This window comes from Grammomys surdaster, unplaced genomic scaffold (assembly GCF_004785775.1).
Source record: "Grammomys surdaster isolate TR1022 unplaced genomic scaffold, NIH_TR_1.0 126178, whole genome shotgun sequence".
NCBI lineage: Eukaryota > Metazoa > Chordata > Mammalia > Rodentia > Muridae > Grammomys > Grammomys surdaster.
Genome location: NW_021620984.1, coordinates 5,674,321 through 5,689,508, shown reverse-complemented (window position 1 = coordinate 5,689,508; position 15,188 = coordinate 5,674,321). Strand labels below are relative to the sequence as shown.

The window sequence follows — 15,188 nt, the reverse complement described above, 5'->3', positions numbered from 1 at the left end:
CCTCTAGACTGGCCTTAAACTTGAGGCAATCCTCCTTCCTCTGCCTCCCACATATACTGAATTCACATGTCACGATGCCTGATCTCAAATCATGTATTCAAAATAAGGGCATTATAGACTTTAGCTCTAATATGTTGCTTATTCAAACGAAATGTAGATTCAAGCGTTAATGCAGTCTTCATACTATGAATTTAGAACTATTTATAAAAATTAACATATTTAGTTCTAAGGAATTGAGTTAAATATGGTGATCCTTGTATTGTTCTTTTTTAAAAAATGTATTTTAATAGCAAACTTACAGGAACAGCATAGAAGACAGACAACATTAAAAACATGTACTTGCATGTAGGACAACTCAGTTAGGAAAGTATTGTGATGGATGGAATCTACTGGATGATAAAAATGCTACAAACACCAGTTAGTTGCCGTCAATAAGAAATTTACTCATTTAAAAAAATCCAAATGCTGGCATTGTCCAGAAAATTTTAACAGGTTTACTTATAATTGTTATGAAGTTGAACTGTTGAAATGTGTTCACTGAAACATTTTGCTTGCATTAATGCTTTACATCTTGCATTTATATTAAAAATCCACACACAAATGAACATGGAGAAACTGCCATATACCTGATTCTGCCCCCTATGTTTCCACTCGAAATCATATACTCAGGTACCTTTGACCCCATGGAAAAAAAATCTAACATTCAAAACTACTGATAACAGGAAGAAGAGGAAAAAATTTTTTTTGAGAATGAACTGTTTCCCCTCATAGTGGACTCTTAAGCACGCGAGCTAGCTGTATATCTTTTGGCACAAGTGTTACACGTTTGGCATGGATAGCACACAGGTTGGTAACTTCAAAAAGGCCAACCAGATAGGCCTGCATTGCCTCCTGCAAAGCACCAATAGCTGCACTCTGGAAGGGGAGATCTGTTTTGAAGTCCTGAGCAATTTCTCGCACCAGACTCTGAAAAGGAAGCTCATGAATCAGAAGTTCAGTGAACTTCTGATAGCGTCCTTTGATTTTATGGAGTGCCCCAGCACCAGGCTTGTAACGATGAGGTTTCTTCAACCCTCCGGTAGAGGGCACACTCTTGCGAGCGGCTTTTGTAGCCAGTTGTTTCCTGGGTACTTTACCACCCCTGGATTTGTGGGCAGTCTGCTTTGGAGCCATGGTATGGGCACCTCCTTACTTATTCCTCTTCTCCTTCGGCTGCGTTAGAGGGCAGCGGAGGGGCGGAGAAGGCTGCGAACACCTCTTGCATTGCTCTTGATGGTACACTTTCCATTTTATCATTCAAATATAAAACAGACCAAGAGAATCAGGCAGAGTGGACTTCAGTGAAGTCCTGGTTCTCAGGGGGTTAAGACAGAATTGCTTGAACACAGAATTAGTGGGACCCTTTCTTCAAAAAAAAGAAAAGAAAAGAAAATAGGAATACGAGGAGGAAGAGGAATCCTTTCTGTTGTTTCTTCTGTTCTTCCTTCCTTCTGTCTTTCCTTTCTACCTTCCTCCATTTATTCTTTCCTTCATTCCTTCCTTATTTAGATATCTTGGTAGTACTGGGGATTGGACCTGGGTTATTATGCATGCAAGACAAACATTCTGCCACAAAGCTATATCCAGCCCTAGAGTTAACAAAAATGGAAGCCTTGTGACCTAATGTAATTAAAGAAACAAGGGAAAGATGTCTGCTGTTATATATTTTTTTTGTTTTGAGACTTGTTATAATCTTTCTGTACATTGGTCAATTATTTTTTTACTTGTAACCCTTTAAAATATCAATTGTGTTTGGAGTTACTTACCTCTGGATATCATATACTCCTTTTCATGTCAGCCTACAGACTCTTGGAGGGAAGACGACATTTTATTTTCTAATCTCAGAACCAAGAAAAATGCATAGATTATCTTGAATGCTTAGCATAATTTTATCGATGGTGCTGAAGAGATGGTTCAACAACTAAGAGAGTTTCTTGTGGCCTGGGCTGCTGTTCTTGTATGAGACTAGACTCAGTTCCCCACACACTTAGGTAGTATCACTACCACCACTGTGCACCAGCTCTACGACATCTGACGTTTTGGCCTCTACAAGCATTCATATGCATTTGCTCATACATACATGCACACACACACACAGATAACTTTAAAAAGGATGAAGCAAATACTTTTTAAAAACCATAGTGTTACAGAGGAGTAAATCAAATGTTATTAAACATCAATTTGCTCAGATTTATTATGGTAAAGACTATCATGTATTTCTGTCTCTATTTTTGTAAAGAGGGAACGGTATTCCTGACTGTTATCTTTACCTAGGAGCTTCTGTAAAGCAAAGGAAATAAAACCACAAATCCAAGGACCTCTTATTGAAGCCTTATCATCCCCAACTGTGAGTATTTTCACAGCAGATAAACACTTCCTATAACTTCCAATATAAACAGAGATAGCTCTACACTTTTTGAGTAAAAACAAGATGTGTGGTGCTGAGGGCTTGGGGGCTGAGTGTTTAGAAAGGGTCCTCACACAGCTGTACACTCAGTGACGCTACAAACTCTTCTGCCCACTGGATGAGGGAAATGGGGAGTTTAGCCATTGAGGAGGTTAACAGAGGGCACAGAGCTATGTCACTTGTTTTTATTACTGTCATATCTGAGTACTTCTCTGACTGTGGCAAAGTACATAAGATGTGAAAATATAATTAAAGTGACTTTGAGGACCCTGATTGGTGCCCCTTGAAAATGTTAATCATTTTTATTGTATTGCACTTGTAAATCTAAAAAATGGGTAAAGTAACAATTTTGATCCCCTAAGGGCTGTAAAACTGTTTGGAAATCAGCTCTTCAGTCATCCAATGGCTCTGCCTGCTCTTGAAGTTAAGCATTATAAGAAAAAAACATCTAAGCTACTCAGTAAATCAGCAAACTTCCTATCAAATTTTCTTGAACTCACTCAGAAACATGATTAACATAGAGAGAAAGCAATCTGTTAAAGTAGCTGCCCTTCTTTCAAAGGCAAGAGTTTGCTAGTTTTCACAGGCTAAGTTTGCCCTTCTCTGAGTCACGTTCTGGTGTTATAAAAAAGGGGGTAGTGGCATTTGCTAGACAATTTTCAGCTGGCCACCGTTCCATTAACCATTAACTCATCTTCATTGGCAACTTGATAGGACTTAGAATCACCTAGGAGACACAATTCTGGGTGTTTCCAGAGAGGTTAAACTGAGGAGGGAAGACATATCTGAAGTGGAAATTTCTGGTTGTGTCATGTTAGACAGACTCATGTGATGTTCTGCTGAAGCAGACCTTTGAGAGGACACATGTGTTTGAGAGAGCATAAATCAGACCCAACAGACACTGACAGCATGCTTTCATAGCTAGCCATGCCACACTTTGTCGGTCTCACATCTTCTCTGATCTTCACTTGAGAGAGGCATGGCAGAGAACTTCCCAGCTGGTTTTGCCCACTTTTGCTGACTTGTGCCAACTGGCAGAGGCTGGCTGGCTGTTTCTGATGGATCTTGCTGCCGCTGCTGATTCATGTTTGGTGATATTTTTGAACTGGACAGTTAGTATCCTGACATTACTGAACTGAACTGCTGTTATCCTGACAAACAGTGATTGGAATTGCCCTCACAGTACTACTTCTAAGCTGGTCCACATCCCCTTGTCTTATTTACCATCTTTCCCCCGTTACCTCTGGACAGTGGGCTAGAAGAGGGGTCAAAGCATTTGAGAACCCATATTCAAGTAGGATTTAAAAATTCTAAGCCTATACACATTCTGAATGTGGGTGGGACCAATCTACAGGCTGGGGTCCCAGACTGAATTCAAAGGAGAAAGGCGCTGAAAGGTGTCATTTGCCTCTTGGCTTCCTGACAGAAGACACAATGTGAACATCTTCTGCACATTCATGCTGCCATATATTCTCTGTCATGATGGACTGTACACTCAGTGACCCAGAATGAACTGTTTTGTTCTTAGGCTGCTTTTATCAGGAATGTTGTCATGGCAATGGCAGAAGTAAGTAATAAGCCCTACTTAAAATTCTCTTGTACAGTAGTTCTAAGAAAATATGTCCCAAGATCTCCAGAGGATGTTTGAAAGCACAGATAACGGAGAACTCTATATATGACTTCTTAAAATACATACACATAAATGTATGATATTGTTTAATTCAGTAAGAGGTTAAGAATTTAAATTTGATCCACGAAGGTGGTTTGAAAGGCAGAAGTTTGAGTAAGGCTTTCAGGAGCTCTCACTATGTGTGGGTGTGCACTGAAAGAGTTAATATTGTCCTAGAAGAAGGATGACATTTGTGCTAGAAGCAATCTTTGCTCATAGGCCTTGAGATAGCAGATAATAACAACATGACTTAGCATGGGGCTCGTCACACCTTAGAAGAGGTGCCAGAAAAGAAAGGAAAGTTCAACATTGTGGATCAGGGAAAGCACTTTGAATTAAGCACCCTGGAATCTTAGGTCAAGCTTCTGGGCAACAGATCAGTCATACTTTTCATGAAGCCTCCAGTGTGGGTGGCTTTCTGTATTGACAATACAGAACACTGAATAGTTTCACATTATCACAAAGTGTCCTGACTTCTTAGGGAGAAAACATCAACATCTCCCCCGTGTTCTTTTCCCCTGGCTACCTTTAGCCTGAGTTGTTTCTCTGTAATAATCCATGACTTGTGAGTATAAGGTCTCTCTGTGAGATTTAGGAGTCTGGAAAGTTCTTGAAACTGATGACTTTGGGAACTTTTAAGACTTGAAAGTGATGTCAGAGTAGCACACATGGTCATGTAGGTACTGTTCCTTTTAAACATTGCAGATGCTCAACCATTACACTAAGCTTAGATTCCGTTTTCAACAACAGAGCTCCCTGGGGCAAGTGATCTCAGAGCATCCAAACCTACTGAATCATAAAGGGAAGAGAAGATTGGGATGCAGCAGCATTAAACACGTGCCCTGGCCATTTGCCTGTACTCTAAAGGTGAGTACCACGGTCTCAGAGAACGAACATCAACTTTAGAAGACATTAACCTCATCTGATGAAAAGGAAATGTTGGAGACTCTTAGGAAGAATCGACAAGCTCTGGATTTTTATTCTCAGCATTCCAGGTTACAGCAACACTGGAAAATAACCCAACGTAGAATACAAGAGCCAACAGTGATGAGTCTGGGCAATTCCTTAGTATCATTTGGATTTCTGCTTTTCCAATCTGGTCATGCTTTCCATTGGAACATATGGTTCAGAGAATTTGAGTCCAAGCCAGTGACGAGCTGGCTCTGGCTTATGACAAATTCGAGTATTGGTTGTGCATATTTCTTCCCAGCTCTGTGTTCAGGGAGAATCACACTAGTAGGTTGGAATTGGTCATTGCAGAGCTAGGCTCAGATGCACAAAATTGAGGACCTACGTTTTGATTCCCAGAACATAAGATGAAAATCCTTGAGAAACTACAGTGTAGCCAGTGAGAAATCTGGTCTCAAAAACCACGGTGTGTGTGGGGGGGAGTGGAAATGAAGAAAGATACCTGATGTTTAGGTCTGGTTTACACACACACACAAACACACACACACACACACAGATGTCTTTACACATGTGCATGTGTGTTCATAATCACACACACTGACACGCACAGACACACATGCATACATACACATAATACACATATACATACACTTATACACACACATATCACACATACACATACTTACACATACCCACACATGATACACATATACATACACTTACACACACATACACACATATCTTTATACCTGCATTACACAAGTACACACACACACACACACACACACTCAAAATGTAATGAAACAAAAGGTAGACAATGGGCAAGAGAAGGAATGTTGCAGCCCAGATATTGACCCCACTAATTGTTACCTCAGTGTCCCCTTGGTGCCAACCCAAGGTAGTGTTGAAGGGTAGCACTGATATTTTCCTCATCCTTTTATCTCTGTTGAATAAGACAATTGTGTTTCAGTTTTAGGGATCCAGCCTTTAGAAGGGTGCTGAGTGCAATACCTGCAGATGAAAAGACTGATTGCCCAGAACAAGTCAGGCTATTTGCCTACCTGTGTCAACCTGTAGGAGACACGATACATTCTATGCTTATAAGGGGACATCACAGAAAGGTTGAAAAGGACCATTGAAATGTCAAGAATTACCTGTCATTCAGCTTTCACATGACCATTATCATAATGCTAGAACCACAATAGTCAAGCTTTGATGTCAAAACTGTGAGCTTTTTGTTTTTTCTTTTCTCTTTCTTTTCTTTTTTTTTTTTTGAAGTTGAATAGAGGGATTCTTTTCCTTCAGCTTGTCATCAACTCATCAACAGAAAAAGGGACCTGCTAGAGCCAATACAATGAGTGATGGCAGGCTCTGGGCTGCAGGTATTTTCTTTGTGGCATCCCCCAATAGTGAAAGTGTGGGCACACCGTGCGTTGCATGTGCACTGGTATTCCTTTCTGGCTCATCTTTCATTGTAACTTAAGAGTGCGAGATAAGCAGTTTTATTGTAAGAGGCAACTGATTGCACAACTTGTTCTGTCAAAGGAATATAAAGTTCTTTTTTCTGAGGTTAAGATCTTAGGAGCAGAAATGAAAGGCTGATGGATTTCTGCCTTTCCGTTCACCAGATTTCAGTAGTTAAAATATTTATCTAGTGCATTTGGCCATTTTAAAATTACGTCTTAATTGGGTTTACATTTTATTCCTCTAGGATGAACTCAGGCATATTGAAAGATCCAAGGAAGGTTTAGGTGATAAACTGACTTATTAACACTGTCCAGATTAATACATGCGGGCATAGCAGTTTTATAAATGCCATTTGAATGTATGTCTGTGTGCTTCTTGTTCCTTGCAAACTTAGTTTTGAAAAGATCATTTAAAGGGAGATCTGTGTTCGAAGATTCTTAATTTTAACTGAAAGAGTATGTTTTCATAAAGCTAATTTACTTTCATACTGTTTTCTTAAATCACCACTTTTATGGCTTTTCTGGTATAGCCAGGAATGCAGCTCAGAGTCCAGGGAACATTTATTGAGCACTTACTGAGTGCCAGATGGTCTCCTAAGTACTAGATATACCTTATCTCAGTTAATCCTCCCACTAACTCTGGGAGATAAACACAGTCCTGATCCTAGTTTACAGATAAAGGAAAGGAAGGCTCAAAGGACTGAGGAGCTGGCCAAGGTCAAACAGCTTCTGAGAGGCAGAGGCCCAGGCTAGATGATCTGATAGCCAAGGCTGTGCTCTTAATCTCTTCCCACTCAGTCTCATACCCATGGTACTAGAGAGCCAGGGAAAAGCCCAGAATCGATCCATCACGTGCACGTAATTCGGAGACAATTTTAAGCCAGTCTGAGGCGGTTTCCTGGAAAGCTCTTCTGTGTGTGACTTGATATAATTTTATTAAGTTCCTAAAAGAGACATTTTAAATTCTTGCCATGGTATTAGACAGGACATCTCAAGTACTTAAACAAGTGTTGTCTTCTAATTATTGCTGGTAATTGATCGGTCATTGATCACACAACTCTAGTTAATCAATCACGTCCTCCTCAAAGAGTTTCAATCTTATGTAGGAACATGAAAGCATCTCTCCTAATACCGGGCAATCTGACGACTGCCTCACCACCAGCTTTGTGAGCCCAAGGCACCAAGAGCTTTGAATATCTCTCTCAATATCTCTCTCAATCTCTCTCTCTCTCTCTCTCTCTCTCTCTCTCTCTCTCTCTCTCTCTCTCTCTCTCTCTCTCTCTCTGGATCTTTCCATTTTCTTACCAGTTAGCACTTCTGTGCCTCTGTCTTGCAGCTCCACCCCTACTGATTCCCTTACAGATGTGAGGTCCTGTGTACATTTCATTTATCTCCCAGAGGGCTGTAGGCATGTTGATGAATGTTTACAGGTACAGTGTGCATGCTCTGCAACCCAGAGGCTTTCATCCTCAGGCTCATGATGAGAGGAATTTCTTCCCAAGGGATGCATTGAGAATCTATCGAGCCCAGAGTAAAGTACTGGAATCAGCCAAAACTTTTACATCCATTTATTTATTTATTTATTTACTTATTTATTTATTTATTTATTTATATCCTTTTTCTGAGGCAGGGATTCACAGAGTCCAAGCTGGCCTCAAACTTTGTATGTAGCTGTGGATAACTACTGAATATTTCTGCCTCTAACTCTCAACTGTTGAGGTTATAATCATATACTGACACGCCTGCCTTAAATAGCATTTAAAAAGCATTCCTGAAATATATGATACCTTACCTTACTATTAACTGTGTTTACCTCGATGTGCTGTATTGGTCAACACTTCCCCCACTTCTCTAACTGGGACTTTGTTACATGTGGTCAACTTCCCTCACTTCCCAAGAATCCCCCTTAAAGATGGAGTTACAGGCGTTTGCGAAGCAGCACCTGATTTGTATGGTGGGATCTGAACTCCAGTCCTCATGCCAGAGTAGCAAGCATTCTTAATCAGTCTCCAAACCATCTTTATGACACAGTGTCAAAGAACTGAGCTATGTTCACACCTATGGGCTGTACGGAAAGCAGAACTTTGGGGCCAAGATAGTGCTGGAGCGAGTAGCAAGGCCTTCAGTAGGCTGCGTGGCTACATCTAATCACATACAGGAAGATGCAAATGGAGAGACTTAATTTAATGGTAATGTGACTAGAAGTGAAGTAGAACCAATTAGAAAAGTCACAACATAATGATGTGAAGATCATACACGCGAGGAGCATGTTTGGAAGAGCAATCTAAGGCTGTGGTAATGCTACTGTGGCAAAGCCATTAGTATGGATAATCAAGACAATAGAGTAACACCACCATCACACCAATAATGAACCTGAAGTTATTACAGTGGACCTTAAGGCTTCTTATCCCATCTCAGATCCAAAACAAAACGTTGAGGACACATTTTCTGAAGAACTAAGACAAACCTAATCTGTCTGTATTTATATCTCGGCACAGTGCTTTCGGGTCACCCAGATTGTGGCTCCAGGGAGCTCAGGGATAGCTTGGGAGTTTGAAGGCTGCAAGTGATGTGTCTAGGTGGTGTTCATGCTGGGCAGATGCTGCAGGCATGACTGAGATGTAGTGGCTTCATCTACGTTTCAAAGGGTTGTGGGAGAGGTAAACAAAAACTTGCCATACCGCAGCAAGTCCTTGATAGAGCAATGCTAAATAAAAGCGTGGTGTTATCGATACACAACTCCAGTCTATGTGAGCTACAGGTATACGGTTCCAAACTATGACCATTTTAGGATGGCCTGCACCAGCAAATCGCCGTAAGAGCAAGGCTGTCCAAAGACTGCAACCTCAGCATGCTCAGATAGTGGGGCATACCATCAAGGGTGGATATTCTGGGGATTTAAGATTCAGGGTTGTGTTCACTATCAAGTTTGGGTTCACTTGAGACCAGTTACCCCTCTTTTCATTCCTGCCTTTCATTTTTAGTGTGTGGTAACGGAGGTGCCTATCTTGTTCTTGCCTCGACATTTTACTTTGGAAGCATGTTAACAATGTACTTGGGTTTCTGTGGGTCACACTGGAGGAGACTCTGCTGCAGGATGGAATATGCCCTAGGTTTCCCTCACATCTAACTGCCATTGAGACTGGATTTTGGACTTTTAGATTCGTGGTGCAATAATTGGGGCGGAAAGAAAGAAATGTATTCTCTTGTGAGAAAGACATGGCTCTTCTGGGTCAGTAGCACACTCTTATGGTTTTAATATATCTCTGCCAAGCTGATACATGGGAGAAGTGAACCTCAGCACAAGAGTTTTGAGAACTGGAATCTTCAAGAGATGTCTCTCTCATAAGTGTTCAACCCTGATGAATGAGTTAGTATTGTCACTGACGTAGTAGGTCACTAATTAAAAGATGGGTTTGGCCTCCTTTTCTGCCCTATCCTTCTGCCTTAAGATCTCTTACTACCTGTCATGCGGTAATCTAACACGAAGGCCTTCACCTAGTGCAGCTCCTTGGTATTGTTCTTCCTCAAACTAGGAACCAAATTGTTGCGGGAAATCTCCAATCCAAATAAGACCCTTCTACTACTCAATCACCGACTCTAGCCTTTATTTTACAAATTAAGGTGGGCAACCACTTTGGAAATCACTCTGGCGGTTCCTCAGAAAATTGGACATAGCATTACCCGAGGATCCAGCTATACCACTCCTAGGCATATACCCAGAAGATGCTCGAACATATAATAAGGACATATGCTCAACTATGTTCATAGCAGCCTTATTTATAATAGCCAGGAGCTGGAAAGAACCCAGATGTCCTTCAACTGAGGAATGGATTCAAAAAATGTGGTATATTTACACAATGGAGTATTACTCAGCTATTAAAAACAATGAATTCGAGAGGTTCCTAGGTAAATGGATGGAACTAGAAATTATCATCCTGAGTGAGGTAAGCCAATCACAAAAGAACACACATGGTATTCACTCACTGATTATTGGATATTAGCCTAGAACCTTGAAATGCCCAAGATGCAACTCACAGGCCACATGAAGCCCATAAAGAAGGAAGACCAAGTGAGGGTGATTCGGTCCTTCTTAGAAGGAGCAACAAAATACTCAAGGGAGCAAATATGGAGACAAAGTGAGGGACAGAAACTGAAGGAGGGGCCGTCTCAAGACCACTCCACCTGAGTATCTATCCCATGTGCAATCACCAAAGGTAGATGCTGATGTGGAAGACAGGAAGTGCATGCTGATAAGAGCCTGATATGGTTATCTCCTCAGAGGCCTTCAAGAGTCAGACATATTCAGAGGCAGATGCTCACAACTAGCCATTGAACTGATCATGGGGTTCTCAATAGAGGAGTTAGAGTGAAGACTGAAGGAGCTGAAAGGATTTAAGGCACCATGAGGAGAGCAACAATACCAACCAACCACAGCTCCCAGGGTCTAAACCACCAGCCTGGGAGCACTTAGGGGGGGATCCAGGGCTTCAGCTGAATATGTATAAGTGGAGGGCCCTGCTGGGCATAGGTGGAAGAAGAGAACCTTGACCTCATGAAGGCTGGATGCCCCAGGGGGTGGGAATTTTGAGGGTGGGGAGGTGGGAGTGGGGGGGGGTAGATAGAGGTTACATCCACAGAGAAGAAGGAGGAGGGGCGAGGGGATTGGGGGTTCCGAGGGGGTGGTGGGGGATGGGGTAAGGGGACAACATAGGAAATGTAAATAAATCATCCAATAAAAAAAAATAAAAAAAAGAATGTTAAAACAAACAAACAAACAAACAAACAAACAAAAAAGGTGGGGAGAAGGTTCACAAGAAGTCACCTGTGTACTGGTTTGCTTCTCATCTGTAGCCCCTCCCAGGAAAGCAGAATTAGCATCAAAATACAAAACCAGGGCTATCCACAACACCAAATAGAGTGGGTTTTTTTAAAATAACAAATTATCTAGTCTCTGATGTTCTGTTATAGTTATATAATATGCATTAAGACACGATTTTTAGCTTGAGATCCATATAAAGATACACACGGTGTGATTAAATACAGCCTGTGGGCGGGCTGTAGCTTGTTCTTAGTTAGAAATCCTTTGGCTTGTATTCATATATTCCAACTGAGAGAATAGTTATTGGTTTACCAGTGTTCAAGTTTAAAGTTTTGAGCTCTGGATTTTGATTGGTTGGCTCTGAATTCCAGACCTAGTTCTTAATAGTCTCATAAAACGAAATTATTTGATTTCTGAAATTTATATTTTTTTTTCTGTGAAATGAGTATAACCAAGCTAATTAATTATGTTGGTTTAGATGTGCAGCTTGGTCTTCATGTGGGTCCCTCAACAACTGGGGCAGGGGTTAACCCTGACTGTCACCTGCCTGTGGAGCCTGGTCCCCTAATTGGGCTGCCTTGTCTGGCCTCAGTGGGAGAGGATGAGTGTAGGCCTGCAGTGACTTCAGGTGTCACACTGTGTTGGTATCCAGGATGACCTCCCCCTTTTCAGAGGTGAAGGGGTGGGGTGGGGGAGGAGCCATGAAGGGGGCTCAGAGAGGAGTGGGGAACCACAATCTGGATATAAATGACTAAATAAATAAATAAATAAATAAATAGAAATAAACCTAACAATAGCATTGGGTCAGTTTAATCAGAACCGACAAGACCATGGTATTTAAGAACTTAGAGCAGAATTTGACACACCTCATAATAATCACTTAAGGGTTAGCCATGATGTTCTTGCTGTAGCTGTCAATGATGACAGCTTCAGTGATGATGATGGTGGTGGTGGTGGTGGTGGTGGTAGTGATAATGATGATGATGTGATGATGTAATCCTCAGAGCTTTCATAGCTTGTAGAGGACCAGCCTATGTTATAGAGACTCAGAAAAAAGACTTAGATTCTACTGTTCACTGTTACTTGGTATTAGGTACTTAATACATTTATGTAACATAAATATTTATGTCCTTGTTTCCTCAACTAAAGAACTGGTAGCACTAACCAACATAGCAAAGCTTAACAGCTCAGGTATACGGGTCTCAGGCTGTGTTTGAAAATACCATGTGGTACAGGAGTTCCGTGTACCCCAGCATGCATTTGGACATCAGAGGACCACTTTTATGAAGTTAGCTCTTCCCTTTCATTTCTACATGTGTTCTAGGGATAGAACTTATCCAGGTAGGCTTGTGCTCCAAACTTCCGTTATCCACTGAACCATCTGGCTGGGTTGATCACAAGTTACTATTGTTTTAGGATGAGTGAGAGAACAGGGAAAACTTACAAGGTAGCACATTTTAGGATGAATCCTTGTCTGGTATTCATTGCCTATCTACTATAACAACAGAGAAGAAAGAGAGACATCAACTTCCGGAGCCTTGGGAGACACAGAAAGGCTAGAAGTGCTGACATTAAGTTAAAGAAGTTGCTTTAAGGAGCTAGGAGGTAAGAGAGTGAGAGGAAAAGCCACTCTAGGGCCTTTTCAGTTTCGAAATCTGTCATTGTAAGGTAAAACTGAGACACATAAAACACATAAATCAAATGCATGGCTCAAAAATCTATAAGGTAAATACCACCCAGGTGAAGAAATAGAACAGAGTCAGCGACATACGTCCTATCCCATCACACACTCTGTCTTCAAGGAAGTGACTGTTATTCTAACTTTATTGGCAATAACATCCCCAAATTTTAAATTTTATAGCTTTATTATACAATCGTGCACTTCTAGGAATTATAATTGAGTCTTGTCCATTAAAACAATAGATCTCTTTGAAGTCTCTTTATCCACAGACTTCTCTTTCATTTTTTAAAAATGATTCTTCTCATTAGATGGGAGAACTTGAATTATTAGTTTGTAGAGTTTCACTAGTCTGCACTTTGCTGATTGGTCCTCTGTGTGGGCTTCAATATGCTCCTCTGTCTTTAGAATGCCCTGTAAATTGGTCTGAATCCAGGACTGGGTCAGACCAAGGTTCCATTCCTTTGCCAAGGCTAAAGCGATCTTTGTATATTCCTTCTGCCTTACTCGTCATTTTCACAAGGATGTTTGTCAAGACTTTATAAAACATACAATATCTCATGTCTCATTTTATACCCTTTGATATTCTACTGTGTAGCTAACTCCTGTCAAACAATATACCATATTCATCCAAATTTCCAGGATGTGAGAGTAAATGATGCTCATTACAATGAGGCTGTCTTTGCCTTAAGTCCCCATCAATGGTCCATGAGAAGGTGTGTGTTGAAAGATTGGCTCCCCAGCCCTAAAATACATGCTGAGTTTAAGCAGGAGATAACGAAGTTTCTGTTTAACTTCTTTATGACATCAATGTCTGTTCTTGTCTTCCATGACTGCCTCTCTTTCTTTTCCTAGTTACCATCCTGATTCTTAAGAAGGAAGAAAATAATAAAATGAGGTAATCTTGTATTCCTATCTATTTATCTCCTATCACAGACAATAGCCTCAAAGCTGCAACAAAAATATCACCAAAAAATGGCTACAAACATGTACATAAGTTTTACTTCCAATTTTAATAGTCATAGTAAACATAATTGTATATATGTTGTCACAGCACACAGCTGTTGTACCTTCTACATTTAACACTGATCTAGCCTTCCTTTCCAGGGCAAATATATATTTAATGATCACCATCAGCCCTTAAGTTGATGTCTCTCTAGGGAATGTGTTTGTTTGAAGCGCCTTTTGCTCACTCAGTCCAAGAAGACTTAATAGGAACAATTCGCCCTGCATTTGTGGAACCCAGGAAGAGTCTTAAACATGAAACTCAACTTCACTATCTATTAAATCTCTTGTTCACATTTTCTTTCTTTGTATATTTTGAAGACATGACTCTATTTCTCTGTGTCATAAGGCATGGCTTTTGTACAGATAATGTGATTTTCTTTTCCTTATATATAGGCATTTCCTTCCATTCAACACCAAGATGTTCAGCAGTGTTAATGCATAGATTCCATCAATTTTATCAGATGCTGTCTTGATGCTGGGTGTTCAGGGTTTCCAGAAACCTGGTATGCACTTTGAATTCAGTTTTTTAAGTTACTATTTTGGATTAGTTTTCTTGAATGACTTGGCTATTTTTAGTATTTATTCAGTTTTCTTCTTATCTCAATATTCTTTTCTATCTTTCACTATTGATCCCATTCTCTGGAATATTTTCTATTGTTTCTTTCTGATATCAAACATTTCTCTCCTGTTTTTTTTTTAACTTTCTATTTCTATCATCTATTGTGTTTATAAGCCCTGGTGTTCTGGTTCATTCTTCATTTCTAAAATGGCTTTCACTCTAATTTCTGACTCTCTCCTGAAGTCTGCCACTTCATGGCCGAGCTCTCGTCCTGATTCATGTTGTTCTTTCATGCATTGTCTCGCTCCTGTAATGTCTTAGCTTGTTTTGAAATGGCAGGTTGCTGTTTTGATCTTTTTTGAGGACACATCTCTCTAGTGTGTCTCATTGTCTGTGGGGGCGTCATCCAGCTACGTTTGCTCTTCTTTTCCCATCTGAGCATTGTATGGAATCTGACCTCCATCCTTCTCTGTTGTTCACATCGATGTGAAATTAGTTTTCTTGAACTTTAAGAACAAGGCTAGATTCAGAGTAGTGTTTCCAGTCTCCTAGAGCTCCCTGCTCTACTGCTTCTCTGGATGTTCAAAAGCATGGTGGCAGCATCCTTAGACCATGGGGATCTCCACTCGTT

At 40.6% G+C, this 15,188-nt stretch overlaps 1 protein-coding gene across 1 annotated transcript; it reads right to left on the bottom strand.

Moving 5' to 3' along the window:
* Positions 1–765: 765 nt before the first annotated feature.
* Positions 766–1,173, bottom strand: LOC114612693 (histone H3.3-like). Its single transcript, XM_028757699.1, has one exon. It carries the CDS (start codon positions 1,171–1,173, stop codon positions 766–768), a length of 408 nt encoding a protein of 135 aa, XP_028613532.1.
* Between the last annotated feature and the right edge of the window lie 14,015 nt (positions 1,174–15,188).